This window comes from Lissotriton vulgaris, chromosome 10, assembly GCF_964263255.1.
Source record: "Lissotriton vulgaris chromosome 10, aLisVul1.2, whole genome shotgun sequence".
Classification (NCBI taxonomy): domain Eukaryota; kingdom Metazoa; phylum Chordata; class Amphibia; order Caudata; family Salamandridae; genus Lissotriton; species Lissotriton vulgaris.
This window is the reverse complement of record NC_141698.1, coordinates 244,859,165-244,873,815: the sequence shown is the minus strand read 5'-3', so window position 1 is coordinate 244,873,815 and position 14,651 is coordinate 244,859,165. Positions and strand designations below refer to the sequence as shown.

The window sequence follows — 14,651 nt, the reverse complement described above, 5'->3', positions numbered from 1 at the left end:
GGGTGTTGGCAGGATTGGCTAGCTCTGACTTGATAGGGCTGCCAATCTGTCACCTACCACACTTGCATGTCAAAAAGCCTTGGCTTCAGCACACTCACAAAGGGTTTCACACTAGTCTTTTGTGTACCTAGACAAGCTGGGGCCAGGACAGGGAGGAAGGAAATCCCCAATGCCTCTCCTCTAGGAGTGGAACCTCCAGAACTATATCCTATTTCAACACTGGCATTAAGGATAAACAATGGACCCTCAAACCCAACTCTTCAGAACACCCCTGGACTGAAGGAAACTGCAGAAGGACGCACTGCTGTACGGCTGTTAAGAGTCCCTCCCTGCTTACTGAGAAGAAAGACTGGACCTGCATCCACCATCCTAGACTGAAGCGACTTCATGGGCCATGTGACTGACCTCCTATTCTGAGCTACGGAGATATAACAATTTCCAGAGGCCTCGCAGCATATGCCCAGCTGACCTGCTGCTTGGACCTTCAACTAGACCTGAAATTGGACCTGCCTGAGCCCTGCTGGCCTCTGCTGGAGTGAGTTCCTCATCCGGAAGAGGAGCCCCTCAGGTCCTGGTCCCTTGGTGTGGCATCAGTTGAGCTCCGCCTTCAAGAAAAGAAGAAATCCTGAAGTTTTGGGTTTGAAGCGACCACAAACAGGCCTGTTTGCACCAAGATCTTGCCGCATATGCCGACCGTCAGCACAAATCTCTGGTGAACCTTACTCTTTGTGCTACAGTGACCATCAGCAACAACTGGAAACATGAGATCTGCACTGTGTGCTACAGCATTTAAAGTTCGCGGTGACCGCTAATGTGCCTCTCAACAACCGTTTGCGATGTCGACAGGATCTTCGCACTACAGCGATGACCATCTGCAAGCCAACTCTGCTGTTCATGCCACAGCAACGAACATCCGCGATGCTCTCCATGCTCCTCGCGGTGCCCTCCACTGTGAACAGAACTCTTTGCGCTGGACTTTAGAAGGAAAACTCTTTCAGCTGGACTAACATGATCCCTGTATCTGCCCCACGCTCCATTGCAATCGGCCTGAACTTGTGAATTTTACCCAGTGTTACACAACCAGATAACCATGAGTGGAGCTTTGTGCTTTTAGGTGCTATAATTACCATAAATCTTTGAAATTTCTTATTTCTGTTTCTGCTGATTGAATGTTTGTCGTTTTGGTGTCAAATAATTTATTCAATTTAATTCTCTCTTTCTAAATTGATGAGGTATTTTTCATGTGTTGTTTTTTCACTTTATTACTGTTTAAAGTGCTGCATAAATATGTTACACTTTGCCTCTAAGTTAAGCCTAACTGCTTTTGTGCCAAGCTACAAAGGGTTAAGCACAGTTTAATTTGGGGCTGCCTGTGACTTCACCCTGATAGGAAATATGGTCGCTGCTTGAGTAGCGTTCCATTGTACTCAACCAGCAACTCAATGTCCTACAGTCATGTTGTCTCATATCAATTGTACACATATTAGGAGGTTAGTATTCAATATACAGTCTGCCTGTGCTATTTAAGTGGCAAGCACACGTCAACGTGTTATGACATGTCATATCTAGGTGTGCGGAGGTGTCAGCCCATCGTGGACTACTTAACTCAAATACAGGACTTGATGCAACAAAGCTGTCCATACACAGACGGCCAAGACCGAGAACACATCTTGACTCAGCTGATCTCACCTCCCTCTCTTTAGAATAGCAGTCATCCATGAGCAACTTTTTCCATACACACTCAAAGTATTTTAAATGGACATTTCCTGCACATCTATCTTCTAAACGTCTTTCTAGTACCTGTATCTGGTTTGTGGGATCCTTCTTTAGTCCCCTAATCACCAGGTTCCATGTCTTTGGCCTGTGACAAAATGATTAGTCAGCCACACCCTAATGGAACTGCACTCACTCCCATTGAAGCAACTTACTCACTTTATATATCACGCAAGCCATGCAAGGATCAGTCCAGAGTTACATCTCAAAATACAATTTCGGTTCATTTAGAAGTCCAACAGAAGCCTGGGCTTACTTCCCTTGACACTTTGAACCAGAAACTAGGGCCAAATGAAACACGTTGGATGAAGAATCCTCCACGTTTTCTGAATAAAAATCTTGAAGATACTGCTAACTCCCCCAGAGTTGGAAATGCACTTCATTATATATGAAAAAGACCTAAAATAATTCTATTGTGGCCGGGCTGTAGATTGCACGGTTCTCCTGGAGAACTGGATTATCAACGTTATTGCTCATTTGTTTGTTTTTATTGATCATGATAATCTTTGCCAAACAAATATACAGCTGGAAAGCAGACACAAAGCAGCATTAGCACTATGGTGCGATCTTTAAAAAGATAAATAAATAAATATTACAATTTTCACAGTTGTTGAAGAGTTTGACAATCTAGCCAAGGACTCAAAGACTTAGGCCTCCATTACAAGTGAGCTGTTGAATCCGAAGGGGTCGGATACCGCAGGAACCAGTCCCTATTGGAATTATGGGATCTGTGGGAACACTGTGGATCTCTTAATTTTTACTGATAGATTTAATATGCAAGCCCAGACCAAAATGAGTAATTAGTGAGGAACTAAGCCTGGAATTACTGATAGCATGGCAGTTCCTCGTTTCTTAGTGGACCCTCAGATTCCAACTTGTAATGAGAAGATTTGCCAGGCCACTCACAATGACATCGTTGGTATAGATGAGTGCTTCGCTTTACCTCATCCTCTGTGTTTCCAGGACAATGCACCTCTTAGTAGACAGGTTTTAAGCATGTATCTCCAACCCCAAGAATTTGTCATACTGTCAGCCTGATTCCAATCTATCAACCAGACTCTTGCTTGGATTATCAATCAGACATATCTACTGCTACAGCTTACCCCATTTTCCATTTCTATGCCCTACACTTCTGCTCTCTGCATTCAGTGGGCACCACGGGGCATTGAAATGCAAAAACAGAAGAAAAGCAGTGCGTTCTTTGCCCATATTGTTTGATCCCTACTGGACCCGATTGTTGCTGCAATAAATCACTGCATATAAAGTGAGGGCACAGACTAAGTTAGAGTGGGTTTACTTCAACGTTTATCATTTTTTATGTGATTCTACTTTTTAAAATTAAAACAATGAGTGGGTCATTAAATTTGTTGAAATTCTTGTTACCGCCCCAATTGGAATTCTGAGTTTGAAACTTACTACTGCACTAACTGACATTTTACCCTACCAAATTTCGGCAGGTCCAATCTTTAGAGATTTACCAAGGCAGAATGCCTTATGAATACTGAAACATGCACAATTGAAAGCAGTATGAATAAAATTCCACATGACGTCTAATTTTCTGAGAAAAAACTTCGAATAGGGAGCAAAACTTGAAATTGCTACACCTGATAAACACCTAACCATGCTGTCCTGGTATTTACTGGGTGTGGTAAATACTCCTCCACCATCCGCCCCACTTGTAAACAGGGGCCTGTGGCATATTTAAAAGTGTTTTGAAGAGACTAGTAAACAGGAGTGCTTTGTAAATTGTATAAGGTAAGATCAAAGCAAAGAAAGTAAACCCTAAAGGCATAAGGTAGTATATAAGAGAGCATGAGGATCTGATCTACTCACGTCTCGCAGGTTAAAGGTTATCTCCAGGCTGGACCAGAAGAAATCTGAGAACTCAGGGTACATGTCGAGCACTTCGAGAATGTCCTCCCGATGGATCTTGTGCAGGTCGCAGTAGGTCAGAGCCCGCACGTCGGCGTTGGACTTCCCTGGTCTGGCATAGAGGTTTAGAGGCTCCCCAAAGATGTCATTCTTCCCTGGAAAAGGCAAAAAATGTCATGTGATTGAAGCACAGCACCAAACAAGAAGACAGTGACAGAACAGAGGCTAGTCAGAGCAGCTCAAAGGGCTTATCATTCAATTTAAAATTTAAAAAGAAAACTTTATCTATGAAACATTTGGTCTTAATGCATTTCTCCACCTTCAATGAAGCCATTTACGTCTTAATCTTTTATAAAGCATGTGTCTTCACCTAAAATTCCTCCCATTTAAACAAATGTATTTTTCTTCTATAAGTATGGCAGTATGTCTACAAGCCACTAGGACCAATATGCCTTTTTTTTGCAAATGTGACACTTGAAAATGGGAAAAAGTTCAAATGATGAGTTTTATGAAATCCGTATAAATAAAGGTAACTGTTCAGTTAAATTTTCTTGACACAGTGCCATTTTTATAAGTGAAAAATACAAACATTATTTTAAGTGGGAAAAATTTAAATTGCAGAAAAATGTTCCATATTCTGAAAATGTTTGCAGAACATTTATCTGCACTTAAAATTTCCCCCATAAAAAAACATGGTTGTATGTTTGTGTTATACATGCAGCAGTGCCAGGTGGCAAAAGGTATGTCCTGTGCAACAGGTACATACAACGCAGTTTCTTAGTCATTCATACACACAGTGGCGCAACTACACCCAAATTTCGGGGGGTGGGGGGAGCTAACGCTTCAAATGCTGGAGGCGGAGCCAAATTAAGTTGAACTAAATATTGCTTATAAGCTATCCTGTCACTGTTGTGGTATAATGCACAGGGGACATTTTTTTCAATATATGACTGCTCAATTTAAAGCATGCTGGGCCTCTAACATTAATGTATTCATAATAGTATTTAACAACTTTTACAGGAAATTTAGGACTCTCCTTCAAAGAATTTTAGCAGAGCACATAACAAATGTTGTAATGTATTTATATACACATGTAATATATTTACCTACTTTCACATGACATTTATCGTTATAATTCTAGTTGTCAACATATGATGCATTGTAAAAACACGTGAGGTCCATTGCAGTGACCTCGACCCATTAGCACTTTTAGAAGATATTTGTGTTTCTTCATTTTCTCACATTCCAGTGGGTTTCAAAAAATTGTGGCAAACAGTGCAGTTTAAGCACATTTCTATAGTTATTATTCTACTGAATGAAATGAATGATGAAAAATAATATGTAAAGTGCACTTATACCCTATCCAAGCAGCCTGGTGCTGAGCAATAACTGAAGATAAGATGGAGACTGCACTAATGTGGAAAAGGCAAGTATATTTGATTTTTTTCCACAGTGCAGAAGACTGCATTTTTGGCGTGGAAGAAGGCACAGGCAGGAGCTATGATTTTAGAGGTTTCGGAGATTAAAAACATGCATGAGCATACTATGGACACCACATTTGAGGACACCACACCATGAAACAAGGAGAATGTTTCATAGTGGAGGATACCTGCCTTTTTGATTGAACTCCTTCATCTTGCGAGACAAGAAAGTGAAAACCACAAGTGAAGTTTAACTTGTTCTTAGCGGGACATCTCAATGGAAACCAAGGTGAAGGTTACCCCTTGACAAATGTGAAGGCTTGCTGGCAAGTGAGCAGTGACTGAGACCATTTTTATTCTTATTCCCTAGATATAGATGAAGAATTAAACGCTTTCCTGACAAAAAATATTATTTTCCCTCCTGATGTGTTGTATGTATATTTAAATTTATTATGATCATGAAACAGTGCATTGACTGTTGGTGTGTCCAGTCAGGGCCACTACACCATAAGGAGAGAAGCAATCAGACTCCGCTGGTGTATGGGGGATGTTGTCTTTTCCAGTTGTTTGCATGATGAATGTGTGGTAAGTGGTATGAATGGGATTTCAGATGAGAGTGTGGAATAGAAGGATTTATGAGGGTTGTTGTTGGTTTTGAAGTAAAAAGTGTTTTTAAAATAGCAAATTAATGCATATAGCTTTAAAAATAGATGCAAAGCTATTCCAATTGATGAAATAGCAATAAAACAGATGAAAAGTCATGCGAAATGTTGTATGGTTTAAATGTCAGTTATGTAATGAAAAGGCTTTCTATGATCCTGTTAAAAAAAATATACAAAAAAATAAAATGAAGAAATATGTGAAAAGAATATACAGAGTTGGTCTGGAGCTGTTTATGGGTGGATCTGTTCCAAGGTGAAAAGTATTTTGTCTAGTAGGACCTTTTTGTCTTATGTTGTGCCCATTTTGATAACTTAATAAGTAGATGGGATCCCTTCTGTGGGGATTTTGCTCTGGCAATCTTCCATTCGTGTCTTCCCTTCCTCTTTCTTGCTGCCCATTATTTTTACTTGCTGATTCTTTTTCTCACACAGTCACATTTCCCCCTGCCCCCTCCATCACTCCTATAGCATATAACTTTCCCCCAGTATCTCTGCCCCACTTGCGTAAATTTTTCGATCCATGCTATAACTTTCCACAGGTTTGCCAACAGTCCAATACACAGAGCAAGGAAAGGCAGTAAGGATTTACAGGTTGCACTACCCACAATATACACAGAAGTCACAGAAAAATCGTATTTGCCAATTTTGCCCACCTCTTAGGTCCACTGCCTGAGAACCCCAATATCACAAACAAAAAAAGAATAGAGAGGCAACACAAAAACGAACTGTACAGAGAAACTATCCAACAAATTGTTTATATGCGTTCATGAATAAATAACAGTCCTTCATTGATGTGCATAAGATGATTTTATTGCAATCTTCATAAAGTATCTTGAAAAAGATGAACAATCAACACAGCCTACGCGTTTCACCCAAGTTGGGCTTCCTCAGGGCAGATATTATAAAAGAAGAAAGCAAACGGATAAGGCAATCTTCGGATGGCGCATATAGGTCTCTGTTTCTGAATTGAAACTATATAAAGGTTAAGGTATCCAACAACTTCTAATTTCCACTGAGAAAAACTGAGAAAAACAGCGTAGGATGAACAAATGTGTAGGCATATAACGGCGATATGTACAGAAGAACTTTATAAGTACAGTTGCAACTTCTCAATCACAGATTTCAGTAAACTACAGCAGGTGAGCACTATGATATGTGTCACTATGCATCTCGAGCAAGTTATATGTCGCGCTCCTACATCAGTCTCCCGGTCGCATTTCTAGCGGTTTTTTTTGTTCGCTAACAGTCCAGTCTGTTACCAAAATGGCAGATTATTTTTAAGTAAACGCTGGTAAAAAGCCCTTGGAACTGAGCAAAACCACATAGTTATTCGTGTTTAAAATACAAGGTTTAAGCAGTTAATGTAAGCATATGGCTGTGGCGTTTTTCGCATAGTTGTAGATTTGCTACCTTATCTATCATCTGCCTCATCATCTGCAGAACCTTATCTATCATCTGCCTCATCATCTGCAGATTCTAATATAAAAAAATGTTTTTAGCTCAAACAGTTCAAAAGTTACTAAAAACAAAGCAACATATGTGGCCGCACTGTAGTGGGCCCTGTGCAAATGGTGACTGGTCACCTTTCTGTCACTTATTTCTGTATTTGGATGTTAAACTGGCATTAATGAGGTGCAAACAATGCTTAGGCAGTGTTAACAAGTGCACAAATGTCAAATTAATAAAGTAATACTGTCACAAAATGTGCTGTTACGCCATATAATTTGCCTTTTCTTGTCACATAATTTACTCAACCCTGTTGCATAATGTGGCTCTCCACTGCCACGGCATTTCAGTGGCCCTGCTTATATCGCATAAAAGTTATTTCTAAGCAATATAGATAATTCCTAAATGATTATTAAAGCTTACAGTCTTGCTATTTGCTGTTCTACTTTTGGCTGTAAAAATGTCATAATCGAACTTGATACTCAGTTGTTACATGCAATAATTGCTGGATTTTCATTCACTGCGCTCCAGACGTCTTATTTTTGTCTATAATTGCGAGTGTGCATTGTGAACACGTCAGGGCTGCTATGCTGTCTGTAACACTCACTGTGCGGTGTTCATTTTAAACCTCACTGTCATTTCACTTTGATATTATAAAATAAAAAGAAATTGTTTTGAGCAAAAAGTTAACAGCGTTGTGATTGAAATTTCAAAAAAGCAGATTTTTGCCTAAGTTGCTATTCACTTACCAGTTTCGTCCCCATTTGTATCTGAAAAAGTGGTAACCCTAACAAATGTCCACTTTAAATTCACCTCTGCCCTACATTCTCTAAAAAAAAAGCCTACTATGATATGGATGTGTTTCTGTGCGTTTGCAGGGTACCCTATTGTTCATTCCTGGATGGGGAGGGCTGGCTCTCCTTCACTCCTGTAAACCCTTTAGCATTGCTAGTCTTGTTGCTCTTGGCTTGCAGCTGCACCGAATAAGCAAGAGAGGGTCATGCAGGGGGAGGCTAATAAAAGAAAGAAAGGGGTAAAAAAAGATAAACACAGAGGCTTAACCCCTTGTATGCTGGTGACGAACCCCAGCCGTCATGCACTACGGTGCTCGTGTGCTGTTGACGGCTGGGGTTCGTCATGGCCCGCCCCTGTTCATTTGTTTACCGCACAGCGGCGGAAACGGGCCAGCAGCGAAGGGGTTAATATGAATGCCAGGGCTTTAGGACTGGCAGAGTTATAACCTTGATGAACCTTGATCACTGTCTGGCAGCCACAGCCCAGCCCAGCCCACGGCACCTGACGGGGGGGTGGGGGGGGGGGGTGGCTGAAGCCCTTTCAGCCTAATGCTTGTTGCGCACCTAAGTACACATATATCACATTCATAAGCACAAATGTTCATACATCTCCAAATCCCACGCTCTCACTGGCACATATGGCAGCCCCATCATAGTGCCTGCAGTTAAAATAGTTTGTTCAAATCATAGTATATGGTACTGTGGACAATAGGCTTTGCTGTAACTCCTTTTTACTTGCTGGGACCCTGTGCTTTTGGCTCCTTCCTGCAACTCCTCGCGGGTCCCGCTTCGTGGGGGGTCTTCTGCCAGACCTGAGGCCACTGGCTGTGGTGAACATCGGACATTGACTGTGGGCGCACGAATTGCAGGCAGGGCTGCGAGTGTGCAGCGGGTCCGGGACTACAACTCCCAGGAGCGCCCACCAGCCCGAATTAATAGCACCTGGGCTGCTCTCCCTGCTTGCCCCTCCCCACCAGCTTAGTCCCTATATTTGTAATCTGCCACTCCCGCAGCGCGTGAGCGCGCGGCCGCTCGAGGTCGGGTTGGGCTACCTCTCTGTCATTTTGGTCCTGGCTATTGGACTCGGCAGACGCCTGGGTAAATAGTGCTTGCTGTTCTCTTTCTATCTTTGTTGTATTTGACTGCCAGAAGGGTGGTCAAGTGTACACTAACATAATGACCCTACGTTCTGGTAAGGAAAGGCAGGTTCAGGTATCTACATCAAATGGGGTGTTTACAGGTACCATTGATCAATTTTTTAAACGTACTACCTGCATTCTGGAAAAAGAAACAGCCCTCGCTGAAAAACGCTTATCTATTGACCTGGTCACTGGAAAGCGCTCTTCACTAGGGAAAATTTGTGAGGCTGTTTCCCCGGTTCCCTTAACCCAAATGGTTTGTACTGATAGTAATGTAATGGATACAGATACTGTATCAATAGACCAAGAGTTGGAGGGGGGCGCTACTGCTATTGCTCTAGATTTATCGCAAGGCAGTTCTTTATACCACAATCTAGTAAATATTGAGACCGATATTACGGCTAGTTCTAGTATTGTACTAAGCCCAGAGCACAAAACCTGATCCCCAACCCTGGACAATACGCCCACACATATATCTAGTAAAAGGAAACGGGAAGAGTTATCACAGAAGGGGGGCACTAAAAATAACACTGCTCTTTCTACAAATATCATAGCAGCCCCGCTGTTAAACCCCCCAGCGAATACTAAATCCCCCACAAATGATGTTGAAGGTATTCGCCTGGATAAAATTGAGCTGCTGATTAAATCTCTTCTTTTGCCCCTATTTGAACGGACTAGGTTACTAAACGACAAAAGGGACCTCATAGAGGCATTAGTAAGAGAAAATGTGGGCACTCTGAAAAAGATACAACAATCAACTGCCCCTATAGGGCCCACACCAATGTGTGCGCAGCAAAAAACATCCAATAATGGGAGTACGGGGCAAATAGTCAAATCTGTATCTTCACTCTTGAGAGTTCTCCAGCAGAAGCTGGCTACTGATAAAACAAAGCATACACCTGCAAAGCCTATATCTCATAAGGCAGACTTAGTTAATAAATCACAGCCTACCTCTAGAGGATCACCCAAACCTAACCGTCCAACAGATCATAATAACCAGGCTAGGAAGATAGTTCCATCTAGAAAGCAATGTGTGAATCTCCCTCCTGAGTCACTGCCCTACACTATAATTTTAACAGGAGTGGTCCCCTTAGGGGAGGGAAAGGTGGAAACACAGAGATTTACATAATAAATTCATTTCTGGCTAAACAAGAACCAACCTCTTCCACCAACGTCAAAAATAGAAATCCTTAATGTTAGGAGAGTGGATTGGGTAGGTTATAGTAAAAAAGATCTTGAGGGGGGACTGCGTAGTCATTAGCTTCAGGAAGCCATGGGTGGTGGATTTCATCTGCAGGGAACCAAGATTTGGAAGGGTGGCTGATATCCAAACACTGTCCCTGCATTACTTCTACCCTAAACTTAATATATCAAGAGACTATCCCCGCCAAAAGCAATTCTATCATAACAATAGACCTAGAGGAAGATATCCTCCCGAAGTGTCTACTTACCCTATGTTCTTGCCTCACCTCTCGAATCGATTTGCACCGTTAAGCGGGCTGGACGAAGTTGATTGACTCGATAGGGGGTTAGTGGATCACAACATTAGGGCGCCTAGATTGACATACGGACAAATGTCCCCCCATTCCCTACACACACTGGAGGTGGATAGTAGCACCCAAAGCCCAAGAATCGTTGCAGAAGTTTTATCGGGGGAACTGGTAGGAGACGGCCCTATTGGCATAAATCTGGTAGATGGATGTGAAAGTAGTTTCCTATCACAGGAGAGAAGCGGGGGGCACATTGTATCTATTGTAAATGAATCAGTAGTTCTTGCACACACTCTTAGGATAGCCTCCTGGAACATTGCGGGGCTGAAAGGGAAATTGGATGGGGCAGAATGGGGGGCTTTCATAGAGCAATATGACATCTTAATATTCCAAGAAAGTTGGTCAACTGATGCAGTTTTTCGACTTGGTTATTTAAATTTTTTTAAACCTGCACATAAAGGGACAAAGGGACGACCGTCAGGTGGGCTTGTTATTTGGATTAGACAATCATTATGTTATAGTCCCCTTGAGTTGTTTACCCCAAATGCCGATATACTGGGGCTAAAACTTAGCAGAGCAAATCACCAGGATTTGTATATAATTAATATATACGCAAGGGGACTACCAGAAGAAAAGAGTCCCGCAATCATTGAGGACTTAGACCTCTTAATGAATAATATTGGCAGAGACAAGTGCGTAACAGTGGCAGGGGATTTAAACTGCACGTTCGAACCACTACCCAGTTTGGATGACGGTTGGTATGGTGAGGTAGATCAGTTATGGAATATCCCCAGCCTTGCCATAGCACCATTCAAAAAGGTTACTGAGGCCGTTCTGCAGTGGCTTGGTTTGTGTTTGGAGTGGGGCTTAAGGGCAGCAAACGGGAGGTCGATGTCTGATTTGGCGGGAAATGCCACCTTTGATAATGGCTATAGTACTAGCCGCATTGATTATTTCTTAATTAAAATGGAGTTTTGGACACTATTAGGGGATATGGAAATAATTGGGAGACCAGAAAGTGACCATAACCCCCTGTCAATAAACCTGAAAGTTGATGGTGGCTTGCTTAGAAAAAATGCAACAAATTGTATTACAGCCGAGGCCGTCCTCACCAATGATTGTCGTAAGATTCGCTGGGGTAGGGTCCTGGATGACCCAGCCACCATCGAAAAAATATCGCTAGAAGTATCAGCAGCTGGTAAAAAAGCCAAGTCAATACTGGATGAAGTGGGGTCACTGGAGCAAATTAGCATAATCCATGAGTCCCATTTGTTAAACTCAAATCTTTTTTTACAAAACCAGGAATTTTGGTGAAAACCGGTAGAAAACCTTTGGGTGCCAACTGGTATGATAAAACCTGCCGTAAGGCTCATAGCTCCCTTATTGCTGCTATTAGAACTAGGGTAACCTCGTATATCCAAGTGGAAAGGGTGAAATACAAGAAGGTTTTAAAGCATGCGAGGACATCATGGGATGATCATCGCTGGCTGGAGCTCTATGAGGCCAGCATGTCCACAAACCAGCTTAAATTTTGGCAGGTAGTGAGGAGGGAGGGTCATGGGACCTGCAAACCCCAGCAAACCATGTCTCTGCCGAGGACTGGGTTGAGTATTTCTCGGCCCAGCTCTGTGGCATGCTGATGGGAAGAAATAATGTTGGGGAGAGTAACTTGTTTCCCACTCCTGAAGCTAATAGTGGGACCCTAGTTTTTAAAGAAACCGAGGCAGTGAAAGTACAAGCACTGTCGACCAAGTGCTCAGATTTATTCTGATATTTTGGAAGACAGTGCATTTAGGTGAAGACACTATATACGCAGCGTTTGTGGACCTCAAATCCGCGTTCGACTTGGTCCCTAGAGAGAAGATGTGGATGGCCTTAAGGAGAATGGGAATGCCGCCCGAACTGCTTGAGCTAATTATTAGGCTGCATGACCAAACCTTTGCCAGAGTTAGATGGGGTAGTCAGGGCCAGGTGACGGAGCCTTTCCCAGTGACTCGTGGTGTAAGACAAGGGTGTGTCTTGGCACCAACTTTGTTCTTACTTTTTATAAATCAAGTAGTGCAGTTCATTTCATCTATCTCGACCGATGCGCCAGTTTTGGGTGGGACAAGGTTCCCCCTTCTAATTTTTGCTGACGACACTCTGATTTTGGCAAAAACACAGGTGGGACTCCAGACTGCAATAAACAAATTTGTGGAGTTTTGTAAAATAAATGACCTTGAAATTAACGTATCAAAAACCAAATTTATGGTCCTGACTAAGAACAAACCATTAAGGGGTCAAGTAACAATGAATGGTACCATCTTGGAGCAAGTGGGGGTGATGACCTATCTAGGGGTGGTTATAGACTATAGGCTGCGCTGGAAGGAGCAGATCGAGGCACTTTGTCTAAAATGTGCCCGCTTATCGGGATGCCTAGTTAAAGAACAGCGATGCTCCCAAACTAAAAGAGTTTTGCCAGCACTAAAGATCTACAATGCAAAAATTAGCTCAGCCATTCTTTATGGCTCGGATTTATGGGGTAGTGTAGACCTCGCCCCACTAGATAAAATCCAAAATAAGTTTTTCCGTAGCCTGGTAGGACTCCCACAATCAACACCGTCACTTCCCCTTATGCTAGATATGGGCTGTCATTCTATTAAAAATCAGGCTCAATATAGGATGGTAGCCTTGTGGAGACGTATCTGGTCCACTCCGGAACTATCTATGTTTGCTAATGAGATTCTGGATGTGAGATCGATATTAGGGTCAGGTAATCTATCTTGGTTTAAATCTGTGAAGGCCACACTTTTTAAAATGGGCCTTCATTTACAGTGGTCAGATCCGGGAAATCAGGTATTCCCGTCGAAAAAGGAATTCAAACTACTTTTTTGGGCTACTGTAAAAGAAGATTTCATTTTGCTTTCACAGACCCCCAACCTGACAGGTCTTTATTTGATCCACAAAGTGGTTCCCCATACTGAGAACTATTGGGATAATATCACCAAAAGTGCAGACAGGAAACTCTACCACCAATTTAGAGTTGGCACACTACCAGTAAGGGAGTTTACACATAAATGGCGCAGCCAATCGTCTATGTACTGTCCCTGGTGTAGTGAGCAAAAGGAAACCATTGGCCACTTCCTCTTTGCATGTCCAGCCTACTGCGCACCACGACGGAAATGGCTTAAACCTATCTGCAGAAGGATTAATTTACGGGTGTGGGAGGAAGCTTTGGTAGTGTTAAGATCTAATACTGCAGAGTGGATGTCCACAGGTATGGCGAAATTCCTCGGATGGGCTTGGATCATCAGAGCCAGACACCTACTAGGTGAAAAATTAGATAAGTGTAGGAACGCATTCTATTATACCATTGTGGTTTTATGATTGAACTGTAAATTCTTACTGATTCTTAAAACGTCTTTTGATATTATTTAATTGAATTTCTAGTGTGTAATGAATGAATGAATTGTATTTTTAAAAAATTGTACTCATTATGCTGTATTTTTGTACATATCTCATTTGTTGTCTTTTATTAAGAAATGTTCGAAATAAAGACGTTTAAAACTGAAACTGATTAGGCTTACGGTCCATTAAACTGGGAATGGGGGTGTCTGGTAACAATGCACGGGTTTCTTAGTCTTCAGCAGCTCACAATGATTTGCACTGATAAGAAGTAGCTCTCACTAAAGAAAAGTTTGGAGACCCATGGCCCTTGCCGAATACACTAATTCATAGCTGTCAAGGTTTCAGATTGCTTATGTGTGACATGTTCATAATTTCAGTGCAATTATGAGTGACATTTAGCGACTATGAGTGACACTTTCTCACGAGCAAAATCAAACAATGACGACAAAGGAAACATATAAATATAAGAAATTGCATTCATTTGAGCTATGAGAAACTGATAAGATCTTCCAACTGCTGCAAAGCACCAGAAATTGAAGGGCACTAACCTAGTAAAAATCAGTAACTAACAGCTAATCCTCAAAAAATACAGTTTTGCGAATATGCGTGGTTCATGCTCTTTTGTAAAAACGGTTACTAGACTAAACACTGATCTTGCTCCAGTACT

The 14,651-nt window shown here is 42.0% G+C and overlaps 1 protein-coding gene across 1 annotated transcript in view; it reads right to left on the bottom strand.

The window, feature by feature from the left end:
* The window catches only part of KCNH2 (potassium voltage-gated channel subfamily H member 2), a 1,978,218-nt gene that overhangs the window by 50,438 nt on the left and 1,913,129 nt on the right, over positions 1-14,651 (bottom strand). Inside the window, exon 10 of the mRNA XM_086940929.1 lies at positions 3,607-3,800. Within this exon, the coding sequence (XP_086797055.1) occupies positions 3,607-3,800 (194 nt within the window). The remainder of the gene's footprint in view (positions 1-3,606; positions 3,801-14,651) is intronic.